The sequence below is a fragment of the Nothoprocta perdicaria genome, unplaced genomic scaffold (assembly GCF_003342845.1).
Source record: "Nothoprocta perdicaria isolate Ctin4 unplaced genomic scaffold, notPer1 scaffold_127, whole genome shotgun sequence".
NCBI lineage: Eukaryota > Metazoa > Chordata > Aves > Tinamiformes > Tinamidae > Nothoprocta > Nothoprocta perdicaria.
This window is the reverse complement of record NW_020454394.1, coordinates 855,187-871,068: the sequence shown is the minus strand read 5'-3', so window position 1 is coordinate 871,068 and position 15,882 is coordinate 855,187. Positions and strand designations below refer to the sequence as shown.

At 46.4% G+C, this 15,882-nt stretch overlaps 1 protein-coding gene across 4 annotated transcripts in view; it reads left to right on the top strand.

The window, feature by feature from the left end:
- The window catches only part of UPF2 (UPF2, regulator of nonsense mediated mRNA decay), a 62,308-nt gene extending 49,592 nt beyond the window's left edge, over positions 1-12,716 (top strand). For 3 of the 4 annotated variants that reach the window (XM_026033324.1, XM_026033323.1, XM_026033326.1), the window contains 3 exons: positions 1,798-1,939; positions 4,851-4,971; positions 10,337-10,988. In XM_026033324.1, the coding sequence (XP_025889109.1) occupies positions 1,798-1,939; positions 4,851-4,971; positions 10,337-10,370 (297 nt within the window). In that variant the 3' untranslated portion in view covers positions 10,371-10,988. Of the gene's footprint in view, positions 1-1,797; positions 1,940-4,850; positions 4,972-10,336; positions 10,989-12,544 lie in introns of those variants that run through there. The other variant, XM_026033325.1, reaches the window with a different exon arrangement.
- Positions 12,717-15,882: the final 3,166 nt, after the last annotated feature.

Here is a 15,882-nt window from a genome sequence, read left to right as displayed (position 1 = left end):
TGGGATCCTGGCTGCATCAGGAGGAGTGTTGCCAGCAGGTCAAGGGAGGGGATYCTGCCCCTCTRCTCAGCTCTGGTGAGGCCRCMCCTGGAGTACTGTGTGCAGTTCTGGGCCCTACAGTGCAAGAGGGATGTGGAGCTTCTCGAGAGGGTCCAGAGAAGAGCAACCAGGATGATTAAGGGACTGCAGTATCTTTCGTATTAGGAAAGACTAAGTGAGCTGGACCTGTTTAGCCTGGAGAAGAGAAGGTTGAGAGGGGATCTGATCAAAATATATGTAAGTAGCTGAGGGGAGAATATAGGGAGGAAGGGGCCAAGCTCTTCTCAGTGGTGGCCAGTGACAGGACAAGGGGCAATGGGTATAACTTGAAGCACAGGCAGTTCCATCTCCAKGTGAGGAAGAACTTCTTCACTGTGAGGGTGCCAGAGCCCTGGCACAGGCTGCCCAGGGAGGTTGTGGAGTCTCCTTCTCTGGAGATCTTCCAAACCCGCCTRGATGCCGCCCTGTGCCCCGTGCTCTGGGTGTCCCTGCTGGGGCAGGGGGGTTGGACTAGATGATCTCTAGAGGTTCCTTCCAACCTCAACCATTCTGCGATTCTGTGAAAAGACTTAAGTACATTCGAGATTTTGTTGTCCCCCCCCTCAAATCTGTCAAGCCGTTGTTTGCATTCTTTATTTCTAGGGCTTGCATTTGAATCCTCAGTATCCTCTCGCCTTTCTCGTTAGTCCAATGCCAGCAGGATGCTGCTGTCTAAATAGCTAAGCTGAGGTCCATAATAATTCTTACATGACATACAAAAATGAGAGCTCTGCTTTTGYTAGAGGTTCTTATAATATGTGTCTTCTTGTTAGCAGCTTTTGTCTGCACAGTTCAAAGAACAGCTATGAATTTGCCTGTTTCCATTTTTGTGGAAAAARCGGATTTTAGGTGGCAAGAGCAGGTAGCAGGATTAATAGCAGCTCCTGCAGCATAGAGTGATTTATTTCTAAACATAGTGCCTTAACTGAAAGGAGAAGTGGTTTTTTTTTTCCCCCTGAATATATTCAAACTTTAAAGAGCCTCTGAAAACTGCCACTTCTCTGACTTGGGATAATTTTAAAATATTTTTCTGTGAAATTGAAACCTTGTGTTTTTGGAGGAAAGACAAAGTATTAGGGCCTTTCCTGAAAACTCACGGCTGTGGTGTTTGGAGGCAGCAAGTTTTCCTCTGATGTAACATAAATCATGTGCAACATGTTGATTGTGTCGTGTGAGTGTTCAGGGAGGAGGAGAAGAGGGGAAGATGAAATTTCATTCAACTTGTCACTGCAGCTGACTCTTCACCATGAACACGGAGGAGATGGAATCATTCATAGAATGTAAAGACAAGGAATGCCAGGGGGGGATTGAAAACTTTAAAGCATTTTCCTCAGTTGTTACAAGAGGTAACAGTAGAAAATCTGATTGCTTTTCAAGGTAGCRTACTGTGCACCTTGTAAGTGATAAGAGTTAAGACATGTAGCGGGCTGTTGCTCATAAAAACGGTGCAGCTTCTTCCCATAAACATCTGACTTAATAGTCTTTTATTTTAAAAATACATCTACCTCTTCTGTGAATTGTATATGTCTTCAGAACGTCTAAATAGATGTTATTTTTTCATGCTTCCTTGTGTGGAGTAGAATAAAATAAAGATTAAAAAATAAAAAACACTACCCAGTAAAAAAAAAAAATTGCAGGACTCATCAGAGCAGCCTAGAAATACAGGTTTGTGATCACCAGTTTTGTGATGGGTCCTTAAAGGCTTCTTTTACTTTGCAGTTTAAGATCCTAAATGTACCGATGTCTTCCCAACTGGCTGCAAACCACTGGAACCAACAACAAGCTGAACAGGAGGAGCGAATGAGGATGAAAAAGCTCACGCTGGATATCAACGAACGGCAAGAACAAGAGGACTACCAAGGTATGAGAACACAAATATTATTTCTGATAATTTGCAGTTCAAGTGCTGAACATTAACTTTTAATAGTTTATAGAAAATGTACACTTCAGTTTCAGTAATTCATGCTTACTGTCTGTATTCTTGGATTGTAGAAGTTCACATAGCTTTTTTTTTGGTGAAATTTTTATTAATTGGGCCACAATAAATCTCACCATTTCTACTCAGTTTTGGAAATGGGAGGAATTGGCACTTTGTTTCTTCAAAATTAAATAATGTAACACAGTGAATCTGATACTGATGAGATTGTCTGAATTTCTATAAGAAAAGTGAGTTGGATATAAAAGGATTTCATTCTGTGCAACCTATCAAAAACTAGCTTTAATTTACTACTAGAAATAGGTATTTGTTTTTATGCTAAGACTAGCAAAGACTTAGGTGGTAGCTTTTGTCTCAATAATAGCAAAGATCAGCTCAGACTCATATTGCTAACGTTTGGAAGCCTTGCAAATGCATAGCATGAGAATATAATTAATAGAAGTGTAATACTAGTTACCTGATTTGAGTTGGGAAAAAAATGTATTCATATGTTTGTGTGAATGTATGTTGTGTGTATATGCGTGAATATATTGTTTGTACATAATATAAAATGTGTAAATCAAGTGGGCTAATTGAAGGAAATGGTTAAAAATCAGCTATATACTTGAGATATTTTGTCAGATTCAACCTTCCTGAGTTGAATCCAGGAAGGATCCTTGGCATCCAGGGTCAGCCACYCCAATGATAAGCAAAGCCAAACCAAATAAAACCAATAGTGTTTTCAGTCCCCTTTTCCCCGCCAGTGCAGTCTTCCCCCCATTGCAGGCTTGTGGTAATCACAATATAAGTAGCTAATTATCAGGAAATCCCATTTAGTGAAAGGTCACTGTTCATCAAGAAATAGGGGGTTTAAAATTAAAGCAGCTCTGATTATGAAAGCACTGTGGAATCCAGCACTTCCAGGATTTTGAGTAATGAGACCTAAATTCATTTAGGATTTTAGAAAGGATTTTTCTTCTAGGGGGAGTATGTACAGAGCTCTGAAATGGGAATGCATCATAATATTTATAATATTTTTAGAATTTTTTWAAATTCATTTTGTCAGCCTTACTGTAATGAGTTGGTATAAGAAAGACTCTGAAAGAAATTTTTTTTCTTCTCCATTGGTAATTTCAGGTTGAAAGTCTATTCAAAAATGCCTTAATGCTATTGTAACACTCTTACGAAACTTTATCTTTAGAAGATAGCTAACAAACAAGATCTAAAAACTCATCTGCCACTGAAAGCAGTATTAAATAATCATTTAATATTTCAAAATATATTTATTAGTATTCTTAATTCATACTTTTGATTTTACAATAGCCTGTTAAAAAAAAAAAATGGTCTATTTAACGTGCTGAGCAGCTTGCTTTGCTCCGCTCTGTGAGTGGGCATCTTGTTTATTCACTCTGCTTTACCCACTTCTCACACACTCCCATTAAGGACCTCTCCATTAAGGAGACCTCTTCTCAGTRGTGGCCACTGATAGAACTGGAAAAAATGGCCACAAACTGCAGCACCAGAAGTTCCACAGGAACTTAAGGAAAAAATTCTTCCCTGTGGGGGTGACAGAGCCCTGGCACAGGCTGCCCAGGGAGGTTGTGGAGTCTCCTTCTCTGGAGATCTTCCAAACCCGCCTGGATGCCRCCCTGTGCCCCGTGCTCTGGGTGTCCCTGCTGGAGCAGGGGGTTGGACTAGATGATCTCCAGAGGTCCCTTCCAACCTTAAGGATTTTATGATTCTGTTATTTCTCAGCTTCCTGATTCGGACGCGTTGTTGCCGGGACAGTTGAATGCTGTTCCTAGCAGGGGATATGTGTGTCTCCAACGAGATTAGCAGAGATTATGGCMCCAGACGGAGCAGACCTTCAAACCTAATCTAGTTAACAGCTTAGTCCACTTTTCCCCTTCGTTTATTCCATGTGTCTGGGTTTGCTGAGCCGTGGAGGTTCTCGTGCAGGTGGATGGTCAGCAGTGCTTTCAATCAGATGTGCCAACATATGGCAGTAGGTTCTGGGAAGATTCCTGGGATATCTTCCTAATTCCATCAAATACTTGATAGCCACTAATYTAGTTTAGTCAGGATCGTTTTTTATCGTAACTATAAATATTTCTCAATCCTTGAGAAATGCCTCCTTGCCAAATGACCCAAAGCCTGATGTTTCCACCTAGCTTTTCCCTGCCCAAAGGTTGTATCTCCAGAGCAAACCTGGCAAGTGTAGRCTCTGTTTTAATCAGTGGGAAGAAACAGGCACACATAGAAGGTGATCAACTCARTCCTCCAGACATCTGGCATGAGATGGGTCAGCTAAGTCCCCATCTTCACGTGTAGATCTGCCCCTTGTCCATATAGGGACCCTATTATGGATTTAGGCTCAAATGCCTTTTAGATGCCTAAATTAGGACAAGTTTCTCCCTGAGTCTTTTAGTTGGCAGCAGTTGTTACTAGTTTGGAGTAACTTGATGCTGGTGCCTGTCGTGCTGCRCTTATCCCTGGTGGTTGGTGGTGGCTTATTCATGGTGAAAGAGGAAAGGTCACGGATGCTCCTTGATGAAGCACTTGTGATGAAAACCGCTCCTTTCCCTTGCTCCTGTGGGAACATCCAGGGACATCTGGAAATGCAAGTTCACGTTACAGGGTAGCTTGGATCTATCAAAGCTCTCTGTGCAATTTTAGTAACTTAAAGGTTGTGGATACATGGAATAGTGTAAGGAACGTTAACCTKCAAGTATAGGAAAGTGTTCATAAAATGTCTTAATTCATGCCCTGTAAAGGATTTATTTAAGTTTCTCCTTGAAGAGACAYGCACAAAACGTACTAATTTTCTCACTCATTTTGGTTCTTTTGGAAATTGCAGAGATGTTGCAGTCCCTGGCACAGCGTCCAGCCCCTGCGAACACTAATCGTGAGCGCCGGCCTCGTTACCAGCATCCGAAGGGAGCACCTAATGCAGATCTAATCTTTAAAACTGGTGGGAGGTAGGACCATCTTCCTTCAAACGGGGCAATTCTGCTTCTGGGCAAGTGATTACCTTGGTGATTGGAACGGATAATGATCTGCATAGTGCAAGTCTGTCTGTTAGCACTTCCYATTTGGAAGGATTCTGTTAAAATACTAGCAGGGCTGTGTTTTGTGCTTCTAATAATCCATCTGTAATTATTCATTGACAGTTTGGGAAGACGCAGGGTTTTTTCGATGTTAAATGGTTGGTTAGAGTTGGAGCCAGTGGTGTTAGAAGGAAAGAGATGCAGGTTGTTGTCTTCCCCCTTTCACTGACTGTGTCCCTTGGGATGGTTCAATTCTTTGAGCTCAATTCTGCTTCAGAGAGCTAAATGGAGAGAAAATGCAGTGCAATGGGGAGAAAACCTTTGATTTACAGYGAGCAAGAACATACCAAAATGTCCATTAACACTAAAGAACCATTTCAGGTTGCCTTTCTTGTATAAAATGCAGATGAATTGGAAGCTAGGCTGGCGTTTTATCGCACAATCTTGATGATGCAGATGAGGATGTAAGAGCTAACAGAAACAGGGAGCATTGAGCAGAAACACAAACATCCAAAATACTCCACATCTGGGAAGGATCCCTGGCAATAAGGGTAAAYGGAAGGTGGTTTGTGCTTCTCAAGTGAACTCAGCGCCAAGGAGGAGCAGCTGCCCCTGTCAGCAGCAGGTTGCTTTCAGAGTTGTCTTGTTGGCTAATAGTCGTTCTGCAGCTGAATAGATCTCAGCAGGTACCTTCTCACTTAGGGTAAGGCCAAGTATAGATTATTTAAACGAGCGCTGCAGCAAGCATCAGAATAATTGGAGATTCAGGTAAAACGCAGCACGTTTTGCTGTTGCTTGTAAGCTAACCTTGAGGGGAGCAGTTTTCTACTATCCTGTCTCTAGAACTGGGGAAGAAGTTCAGCACTTAACTACACTRTCCCTGTGTTCTGGTAACACTGCCAGCCTTTTTTACTGGTGCATTTGATAGCGTCTTGGTGAACTCTTGCTTCACTGCATGTCTTTACAGATACAGCATGTATTTAAAAGCAAACAGTTTTTTAGTGCAATTTAAAACAAGTATATTTTTAAAGAAAAGTCTTAACCAGCTATAACTCAACAAAATGATCAGTGCTGTCCACCTAGCCTTTTTTTATTAATGCTGCTATGGCCTAATAGTGCCATAAGAAATGCCAACTCTTCAGTTACAGTGAATTGCTGTAACATGTGCAGGTGTCTTGGGGATAACTCTCTCGTCGTCTCTTCCAGCTCTATTTCGGTCACCTCATACCAGTTTCTTTAAACACACCTGAGAGACACCATGTTGTTGCCCTTCCAGTGTAGCAGTTCCATTGAAATCTCTTTACTTGAAAGCAAGTTTTAGGGAAAATAATTTGGGATTTACCAGTAAACTAGGTCAGGCAGGGGCTGGAGAACTACTCAGCAGCGGTTGCTGCTCCTCGTGGTCCTGCTCTCGTTGCCTGTTATGTAATTTGCTCTTTGTCCCTGCTAATCTCTAAGCTCCTCAGAGCGGCTGCGAGGCGGCCGTTCCTGGGCGTCTTGAATTTGTTGTGTGGCCCAAACGCCTGGGCCCTGTCGGTGGCCTGCCTAGGCCCCCAGTCACCTCCGTGAAAGAGCGTCTTAGTGGGAAGAGTCCCAAAGGCTCTGCCACCCATTGGAGCTTCATCAGGAGTTGGGCCGAGCGAAGGCTCCGCCGCCCTTTGGAGCTTCACGTGGAGTTGGATCCACCAAGGGCTCTGCTGCCCATCACTGGCCACCAGCAGGAGGTTGCATGGTGGTTAACGTGGCACCAGCTTTGGTTGAGGGCATTTGCTGAAGATTGTGCCCTGACTTCAAGGGACAAGCTCTCAGGATCCTTGCTGAAGTTGCTCCTTGCCAAGGAGGGCACCATGGAGGACACCAGAATAGTTTCATATTTGCTGTGAGCCGGATCTTCCTCCTAGGAGCTCTTATTTTGGGTAGCTCTTTCAGGAAGCATTCACTTTAGTCATCTAAGTTCACTTTAGTTCACCTTAGAAGTCATCTGCATAACTTTAGATTTTATCACTCGTGTTGAGTGAGATGCTTTGGGCTCCTTCCTCCTATAGGAATGTAGGTTAGTTTCCTGGAACAGTGACTCAAAGCTAAGTAATTTTAGTATTATTGGAAGTAATGATGTCTACTGCTTTCTTTAGGGCACGTAAGCCTTTGTTCTGGATTCCCAGAGGTGAGGGATGGCTCCAGGCAGGAAACCTCCCGCCTGGGAGCCACAGCCCAGCCGCTTCCCCAAGTCACTGTTTGCATGGGGCCTTTCTTGGGCTCTAGGTAACCTTAAGAGTGTAAGGAAATGGATTAAGTCTCCCACCTTTGGTATTAGTAAGCGTGGACTAAATATCAAACGTTTTAGCAAGTGTATCCAAGTCTACCTTCAAAAAGGATGATTCAAACGTCAAGTAAAGACAGCGCCGTTGAGGGAGTTTCTGGTCTTGAACAACCTGATGCAACTTTGCTCTTAATTCTGTTTTCCAGCAGGAATTTGAGCTGCCAGAGGGTCTTTCCAACCTGATTTTTCTGCTTTGCTCCACCAGTATCCTGGCAGTTTTTACGAGTTGAATTTTCACAAAAAGAAGCAAATGTGGCAGCTTCTTCACTTAGGATAAAAACCAAAGTAAAAGGAAGAAGGAATCAGTGGCTGTTCCTGTAATGCAGCTCCCTTAAACACCACAGAGTTTTGTCCCTTACTAAGTGTTTCTGTGATGATGAAATGCAGGGAGATTTATGGATTGTTACCAGGTTTCAGACTTCTTCAGCCCAAAATGCTGCCCCCCAATTTAGAGCTTACTGCACTGCCTTTGTAATTGCCTGTTTATGCAGCCCCTGGTTTTAAGACCTGCTTGTTCYGCAAGCAGAGAGGGATCTTTGAGGACCTTGGCTAAACCTGGCACTGATCTTAAAGCAAATGGGCTGTGGCTCCATTAAAAGCAGCCTTCCTTGCTATGCCCAGCAGAGAGGGAGGGCAGCAGGAAATCCCTCTTGCATCCTGCTCTCTAGCAGATATGTATTAATAGAAGAGGACTTTGGTTATCAGACAGTTAACCTGATGCCTTCTGGAAATACRGACTTTGCAAAAGTCACTTTTGGCTTTTTTGGTTTGGTGGCATCGTGCAGAGGTTCCTGTGTCGGTCTGGAGCTCCTTCCCTTTGCCTTTGTTTGAAGAGTCCAAGATCCGTTAAATGGCTTGATTATTAAATATAAATGACCACATTTTATGCAGTTTGAGCACAGAGGAGCAGGCTTTACTGAGGAGTTTCCCTGCATTGAAGTCCAAGTCCAGCAACTGCAAGACTGGCTGCTGCTCTGAAACCCCGGTAAGAAGGTTCTGCACCAGAAGGCCCCAGGATGAGGTGCCTGAAGGAAACCTCAAATCATTTTCCATGTAGGATGGAGCCTTCCAAAGTCATGTTCGGGTTCCTGGGTAATTTCAGAGCTGTTTGCGGCTGACTCTTCCTTCTCTTTAACCCATTTACTAAAGAAAAATGGATACGAATGTAATAACAGGATACGAAGATTTTATTAGCAATTATTCTCCTTATGGTGATTTAGTAATGCTGAAAAATCAAAGCCTGGGTAATAAGGAAGATGTGCATTTAGCAGCCAGATTTCCTGCTTCTGCTGCAGGGCAAGACCGCTTTAAATGCCACTCGTTGTACAGTTAATATGGTCAGCATTCATCTCGTTTAATTCTTTTCAGTGATTATAGAAATACTGGTAACTCCAATTTCAGCCTGAGTCCATCTGACCGTCCCTGACCCATCACCTGCTCTTGGCTGGTGCCACAAGGTCCTTTTGCAAAATGTCAGGCCTATTCCTTGATTTTTCCTGCTGCTTTTAAAACCTCGATTTGCTTCTCATTCCCATCCGCCTCTTGCCTGTTTTTCAAAAAAATTGGTTGGGGCCTCAGAGCACTCACAAAATTGGGCTCTGGCAGAGAAGCAGGAACCTCCTTTTTCAGGTCTTCGAAGGGAAGGAAACGGGTGACTTTCATTTTTCTTTTCCAAACCCTGCTCCTTCTTTGGCAGCCTCCAGTGCAGTTGAACTGGGATGGGATGGGATGGGAGAGGGGCTGGGGCTTTAGCTCTGTGCTACTTGTGGGCACCCCCACTGCACCCAGGACAGTAATAATTTAGATGGAAAACAAGGCAGAATTAGATTTATGGGCATAATAATTCATCAGAAATATTTTATTTTTTTAAAAAAAGATACTTAAATGTACTTGTATGCTCAGAATTGCAGTTTTTTGGCCATTTGGGAACCACTAGTCCTTGAAGCACCTACTTGATAGGGGCCGATTTGTTTACTGTGATTTTGGTTCAGCTTTATTTTAGAGTATTTTAGGGCTTGAAGAGATTATAAAATTCACACAGCATAAAACCCGTAGGCTTAGGCTGGTCTCAGTTTTCTGGATGCTCTGCATCTGGGAAGTTTACAGCACAAAAGCTACTAACCAGCATGCAGAAAATGACCAGGGCACCTCAGACTTTCAGTAGTCCAGAAACACAACCGAGAAATACGACTGGACCATGGAGTGCATTTTTACACAGGTAAATTGATACCCATTAATTAAAACCCAGTRTTGCTGTTCTCATGCAGACATAAAATGGATATAAATAGAGAGCCTGACATCCTGCAGCCTAACGCTTCCAGTTTTGTCCCTTGTGGCAGCAGTGATGTGTTCAGACTGCAAACGCTTGTAATTCCTGACGTTTCTCTGCCCTCCACGTTAAGCTGCAGTGTGTCTGTGGTCTGTGTCATGAAATATTCAGTGCTCTCGTCACCAAGGACTCCAGCAGGGTGAGATGTCACTTCACTTAATGCTCCCCTGCGCCATCAAAGCGACCGCTTGTCCAGGCTCATAGACCTGACAAGACCCGAGCTGACACTTAACAGCATGAGAGGTCCTGGTGTTTAAACTTCCCAGCGTGTAAGTTAGTGCTCTCTGCAGCATTTTCCTTCCCTGCAGCCTCCAGAAATGCCTGTGTGGTATTTGCTGCCCAGGGCTGGTCTGGGGGGGACAGCTGAAGGCAGCGATCGGTCTCCTTAAGTTGTCTGCGCTGCCCATGCAGGGAGTCTGGAGCAGGAGTCGGGGTTTCAGATGCTCCCTGGTTCTCTGCTGTCCCGGGAAACATCCTTCCCTTCCCTTAGAGCTCATGCAAGGAAGCAGGAAAATGTATTCTGCAGAGTAACACGCCAGCAAGAAACCCTTCTGCGGAAAAGCCCTGTATCTAGAACAGAAAAACTTGCATTTGAGGTGTTCACTGTGCTTCTGTTTCACGCCCCTGTTTTTCTTTGATGTGATTAGGAGAGAGAAAGGGAGCAGACAGCAGCGGAGCTGAGCTTAGTCATGGCGAGCGAAGCAGCGAGTTGTGAGGAGGTGTCTGGAGGAGGAAAGCGCCCGGCTGCGACGAGAAATAAGAGGCTCCTGAGACGTAAAGAGTGTTTGTGGGTTGGTGGAGGCCTTAAAGGGCTTCCGGAGACTGTAACTTCGCCCTGAACATCTCCCATGTTAAGAAAGTAGAAGAATTCCCTYGCGATATTGCCACTAATATGCAGGAAGGACTCGATTTCATAAGCCAGAGATACAGCCCAGGACACATCTCCATTTCTGAGTCATGACTTCGTCTTGCTTGGTCTCCCAGCCTCATGTGTGCAATGAACTCTTTGTTGCTTCCTAGCCTATCCCGTGCATTCCCTGGGCATATTTCCGTGTATTTTCCCAAGTTCTAGTTCTCTTTTGGCAGACATGGTTCAGTTACTGTAGTGGGTGAAATGTATTGGAGTTAAATACTTGAGCAACGGGGTTGTTGGCAGGGAGGGAGGTTGGGGAGCGAGTTCAGAGGTTCAGTTCATTTGGCACATTCTGTTTAAGACACTTATAATTATGTACATATGTAATTACAGCTCCCTTCTTGCCCAGTGCAGGTTTGGGCTAATTTCTTTGTCACCGAATGGCAGGAGGGTCAGTTCTTTTTCTCCTCCCTGCTGCCAAAGTGCTATGGTGGCACCGGCAGCGTAGGTCCAGCTTTTCCTTGTCTCAAACCTGATTTTTGTCATGACTCACTTCTAAATGATARAACCCAGGAATATTGTGCTGTGTTAGTTAAGGGAGACCCCTCATGCAAAATGTGTTTTTCAAAATACCGCTGCTAGGTAGTGTTTTTTACCAGCAGCACCTTGCCTATATCCTTTGAAACACAATTTACTGCCTTACTGGCCACCACCGCGTTGTGGCAGCTGCTGGTTTGGATGGGAGCAGTTTTTGCTAAGTTAGATCCGTGCGGCCAGGCCTAACCTTGCTCCTTCCCTCCACACCAGCAGGTAACATCCCGTTAAGGGCAGATGCAGAGGTAAAAGCCCCTGTTCTGTAACTCGCTGGTGGTTCAAGTTGCTCAGTTTTAGCATTCTGCTAGTTCAATTTCGGGTTTCTAAGTGTATGAGAATTAAAGTTCTTGCTTTGCAACCCTCTGACCGATGCTTTGGATGTTCTGTGTCCCGCAAAGAAGTGGGATCTGATATTGCCTAATGCTGAAACACAGGTARAAACCCATTGGGAAAATGGAAGCAAATCCCTCAGCTGAAGCTCCAGGCATCCAGCAGCCCAGCATTTCCTGACAAAAACCTATAGTATATTTAAATGAGACAGATGATCATATTTATGGATGACTTTTTACAGTAATTTGCCATTCTTACCTTATTTGACAAATCTGAGGTATGTGCACCGATGTAAAGAGCCCTGTCTATTTKGTCCATGTGGTGAAAGAGCCTCTGTAGCCCAGGTGATTCCTTAGGATTGTAAATATTGACTAATTTATACTTTGGTTTCTACCACTAAAATTGAATTTACAGTCTAGAATTCAAGTGAAAACAACCCAGATGGAGTCCCTGACAGCCCTGCTGAAGTTGGTGCCACTAGATGAGAGTAGCTTTGAGACTTCCTTGCTGCTTTTTATATCGCATTTCTGCAAATTGGCATGATGGCTCAATGCACGTTTTTCTTACAAAATACGAATGTTATTTTTTTACTGCATAGAGCTGTTCTCCATGTGCAAGGGATTGCTAGAGATTTTAGCGGAGCTGCCGTCTCTAAAAACATTATACTCAACAACTCTGAGTCTAGAAGGCCCTTTCTTGCCTTCTGAAATATTTCTGAGCATTAACAAAACTTGCAGAAAAAGGAAAACCATTGGAAATAACCTGAATTTCCGCTAAGGTACAAGAGACTCGTGCTCTTCAGGTAGTCAGCATCTCTCCTGGGAGAAGGGATGTGCTTGAACTGCTTTGGGTGCTGAGGTGCAGAGGGTGGCTCTGGCGCTGCCTCTTGGTTAGGGGTTAGGGTTAGAGTTTAGGGTTAGGCTGAGGCTTGCAGTCTCTTTAAGGCTTGTAGAGCTGAAGCAGGGAGCCTTAAACCGGAGGCTGCAGTGGTTGAGTTTCTCGTTGGTCCCCGATTTGGGGCTGTGTGGTGTTAACCCCTTTTGGTGTTAACCCCTTTCTCTTGTGCTTCCCGTCGCAGGAGACGCTGAGCCCGCAGCAAACGTCGCCTCGTTGGGTCCCGTATCTGACGTTGTGGATAGTGGAGTCCTCCAGCAATTGAATGAGCAGCGGCCGCATCTCAGCCTGTCCGTGTAGAGCGATCAGCCCCGAAACGTGGGCCGGGCCGCGCGGCGCCAGCGGCCGCCTCTTCCCCCCTCACCGAGAGCCGCCGCGCGGGACGTGCGGAAGCTTCCAGGCATGGCCTACCCAAACCTAAACTCAACACACACACACACACACACACACACACAGAAGCATTTTGCTACGGGGACGGCGTGAGGGTTAATCCTCTCATGAGGCAGGAACGATGTGAATGGGAGGGTTAACTTGACCAGCGAAAACCAGGATCCACTCGGAAGGAGGACGGATGACGCGGGAAGGGGAGAGGCCCTCGGTGCGGGGGGAGCCGAGTCCTCGACGCGACGCCGGTCACTGCATGGGGCAGCGGGGACGCTCGTGGGGGCTCCCAATCTGCGGCAGAAACGTCTAGAGCAACCAGTAAAATCCAACAGAAAACCCTGACGTGGAGGACGGCAACATTCAGACGTTACCAAACATCAGATTCTCCTCAGAGAGAGAGTTTCTGCTTAAGGAATAACTGTTTTTTCTCCTAGAAGACAAGCAAGAAAGAGGGGTTGRGATGGGGAGGGATGGAAAACCGGAGAGCCAAGGAGGTAAAACGCCTGCCAAGGTGTAAAACCAGCTGTGGAGTTGATCAGCACAGGGTGTTGACCCCTGTTGCTTAGAGCAGCCTGACACCAGCCTAAGAACAGGGATAAAACGGAGCCCATTGTAAGTACCATTGAAAACCAAAACGTGCCAGTCGGCGTGAGGAGGACGGCGGGGAGCGGATCCACGTGCTGTGTTGATCTTCATGGGTTGATGAGCCTCTGTGTCTATTGAAACAAAGTTTTAAAGAAAGATTTAAATAAGTCTGGAAACGAGTAGAATTCTTTTCTTTTTTTCTAAGTAGAAATGAGGTTTCTTGGTCTGTTTCTGACAATCTGTTATTTATTAGCATAGGTTTTTGTTTGCTTTCACGTAGAGGTAGCTTGTTCAGTTAAGGAGCTCATCTGTATGTTACTAATTCTTTTTTCTTTCTTTTTTTTTTCTCTCCTAGCTCTCTTAAAATTCTTTTTACCACTGGTTTTGGTTTCTGCATGTAGGAAGAGATGTGTAAAATTGTAACATTTCATAGGGAAATGCCGCCCGATCTTCACCAGCTTCAGAACTCTGACCTTTGCCAATGCTGCAATAAAGTGTTGTCATTGAGAGGCTGCCTCCGTAAGTCCGCGAGCGTCTCCCGCCGCCGCCTCCCYGCGGGGAGCCCTTCGGGGCGCTCCCTGTGGCTCCGTTTCTCCGGATTCCTGCGAAATTCCTTCCGTTTCTGCAGAATTGGGAATTTCTGTAGGGAAGTGGGGGCGCGACTGTGCAGGTCCAGACTGCAGCCCTGGGCGCAGTCCCATGGTGCCCGTGGGACACARGGACACAGCTTTTGTGCTGCTGCTAATTCCGTTTTCCTTATTTCTGATGTGGGGATTTTTGTATTGAATCGCAGTTCTGAGCGTTCGGTTCRTCCAAACCCACTAACTGCACAGAAATCAAATCCCTCCCCCCTTGAGCGTTAGCTCTGCTTTGTTTCCATCAGCACGGTGCGTTACACGAGGCTGGGTTGGACCTTTGGGAACGCTTTTACGGGGCTCTTTTTCTAARGAGAGGTTGGGGTGAGGGTCCCGAGCCCGACCTGGGGCCGCGGCCGCTCTGCCCTGCGCCAGGAGCGCGTCGCTGTTGGGAACATTCGGCTGGGAACGTTCGGCCCCAGGCTCTTCCCGCCCCTCGGAAACGTSCATAGGAAACGGTTGGGGCAGGAATCGGCCAAGGGAGTAAATGTCGACAGCCCCGCTCTGTTGTCTGAGCTGGGAACTTGGCTCCCCGGCCSCTGGGCTGCGGGGGGGAGGTGGAAACGCTCCGTGTTCATGATCCGGTGCGAAGAACAAACCCCGCTCGCTGAAGAGGCTCCTTCCTTCCTTCCTGCTTTCCCGTAACTGAACCCAAGGCCCCAGGCGCTTAGGAAAAATGTTTGTGACACTTTAAAGAAGAATAAGGGTGGGAAAAAGCTACCCCAMCCCCTCGGTCTCCATGGCTGGAGTTGGGGGTTGGCGTCTCGCGGAGCGGAGCTGGGGCTGGCCCAGGACCCCGTCTGGCCAAGCTCATTGTCCTGTTCCCACGAGCAGCCAGTTTTAACATGATTGTTTATGCATGCATATGATTATCATATATGCATACACACATTACATATATCTAATTGCATATATATGTAATAATATATATTTCTATTAAGCTAATGAGCAGAGGGCTTGGGAAGCAGCTGCCTGCTCCACCCTGTGCTGGGCATCTCCCTTGTGCTAATCCTGTAAGTGGTCATTAAACTGATAGGAGCCACTGGAACCTGTCCCGCTGGAGCGATGGGAATGAATCCCACGTAACCAGGGAGCCAGAGGTGCCTCCCGGCGCCTGGAGGGACCTGCARTGTCCTGGGCTCTCGTCCTGGGCTCTGCAAGGCAGGAGGAGTCTCCTTGCTCCCAGACCTGGGAGGGCTATTCTCATCCTTGCTGGGAATTAAGCTGCTCCGGGAAGGCACCAGATCCCGGTCCCTCCCGCAGGAGCTTCCCGCTCCGGGGGYGATGCCGCTGGCAGTGCTGGCACTCGGGGGGCTCTTATTCCTCAGAGGTGACAGCGAGAGGCGCCACTCCTGCGGCCCGTTGTTCCCAGGGCTCCTTCCTCCCCTGCCCTGTCGCATTCCATGTTTCCCGGTACCTGGAGCTGTTGCCTTCCGTGAGATGGAACCATCCTTTGGTTTCGCAGGGTGAGATGCGTGGAGGAAGGTCCCAGTGAGGTTCATTACGGGCTGTAGGAAACGCTCGGCTGCGCACACGGTACCAGCTTCCCGGCCTGGGTGCACTGGAAAACTCGTGTCACAAATAAACATGAAACCTCCTCAGGCCGCCTAAATCCCTCAGGAAGGCAGGAATGCTGCACGATGATGAAGTTGGTTTATGCCACCAGAGCTTAATGCCCTCCTCCTCTCCTGCCCTGGCTTATGCAGCAGAGAGGGAAACGGGTTGGTGAGTGTTTGGGCATGGCCRTTTCCCTGTGAGGTCTCCCTCCCTCCTGCAAGGGCCTGTGCGGGTGCTCCCTGGGAACAGCGGTGAACTCGGAGAGCAGCTTGAGGCACCTCCTGGTGCTCAGACCTTCCTCCTGGCGCGGGAACAGGGAGCAGCTCCCGAACGTGGTGATGAAGTGAACGGGCTGCTCGAG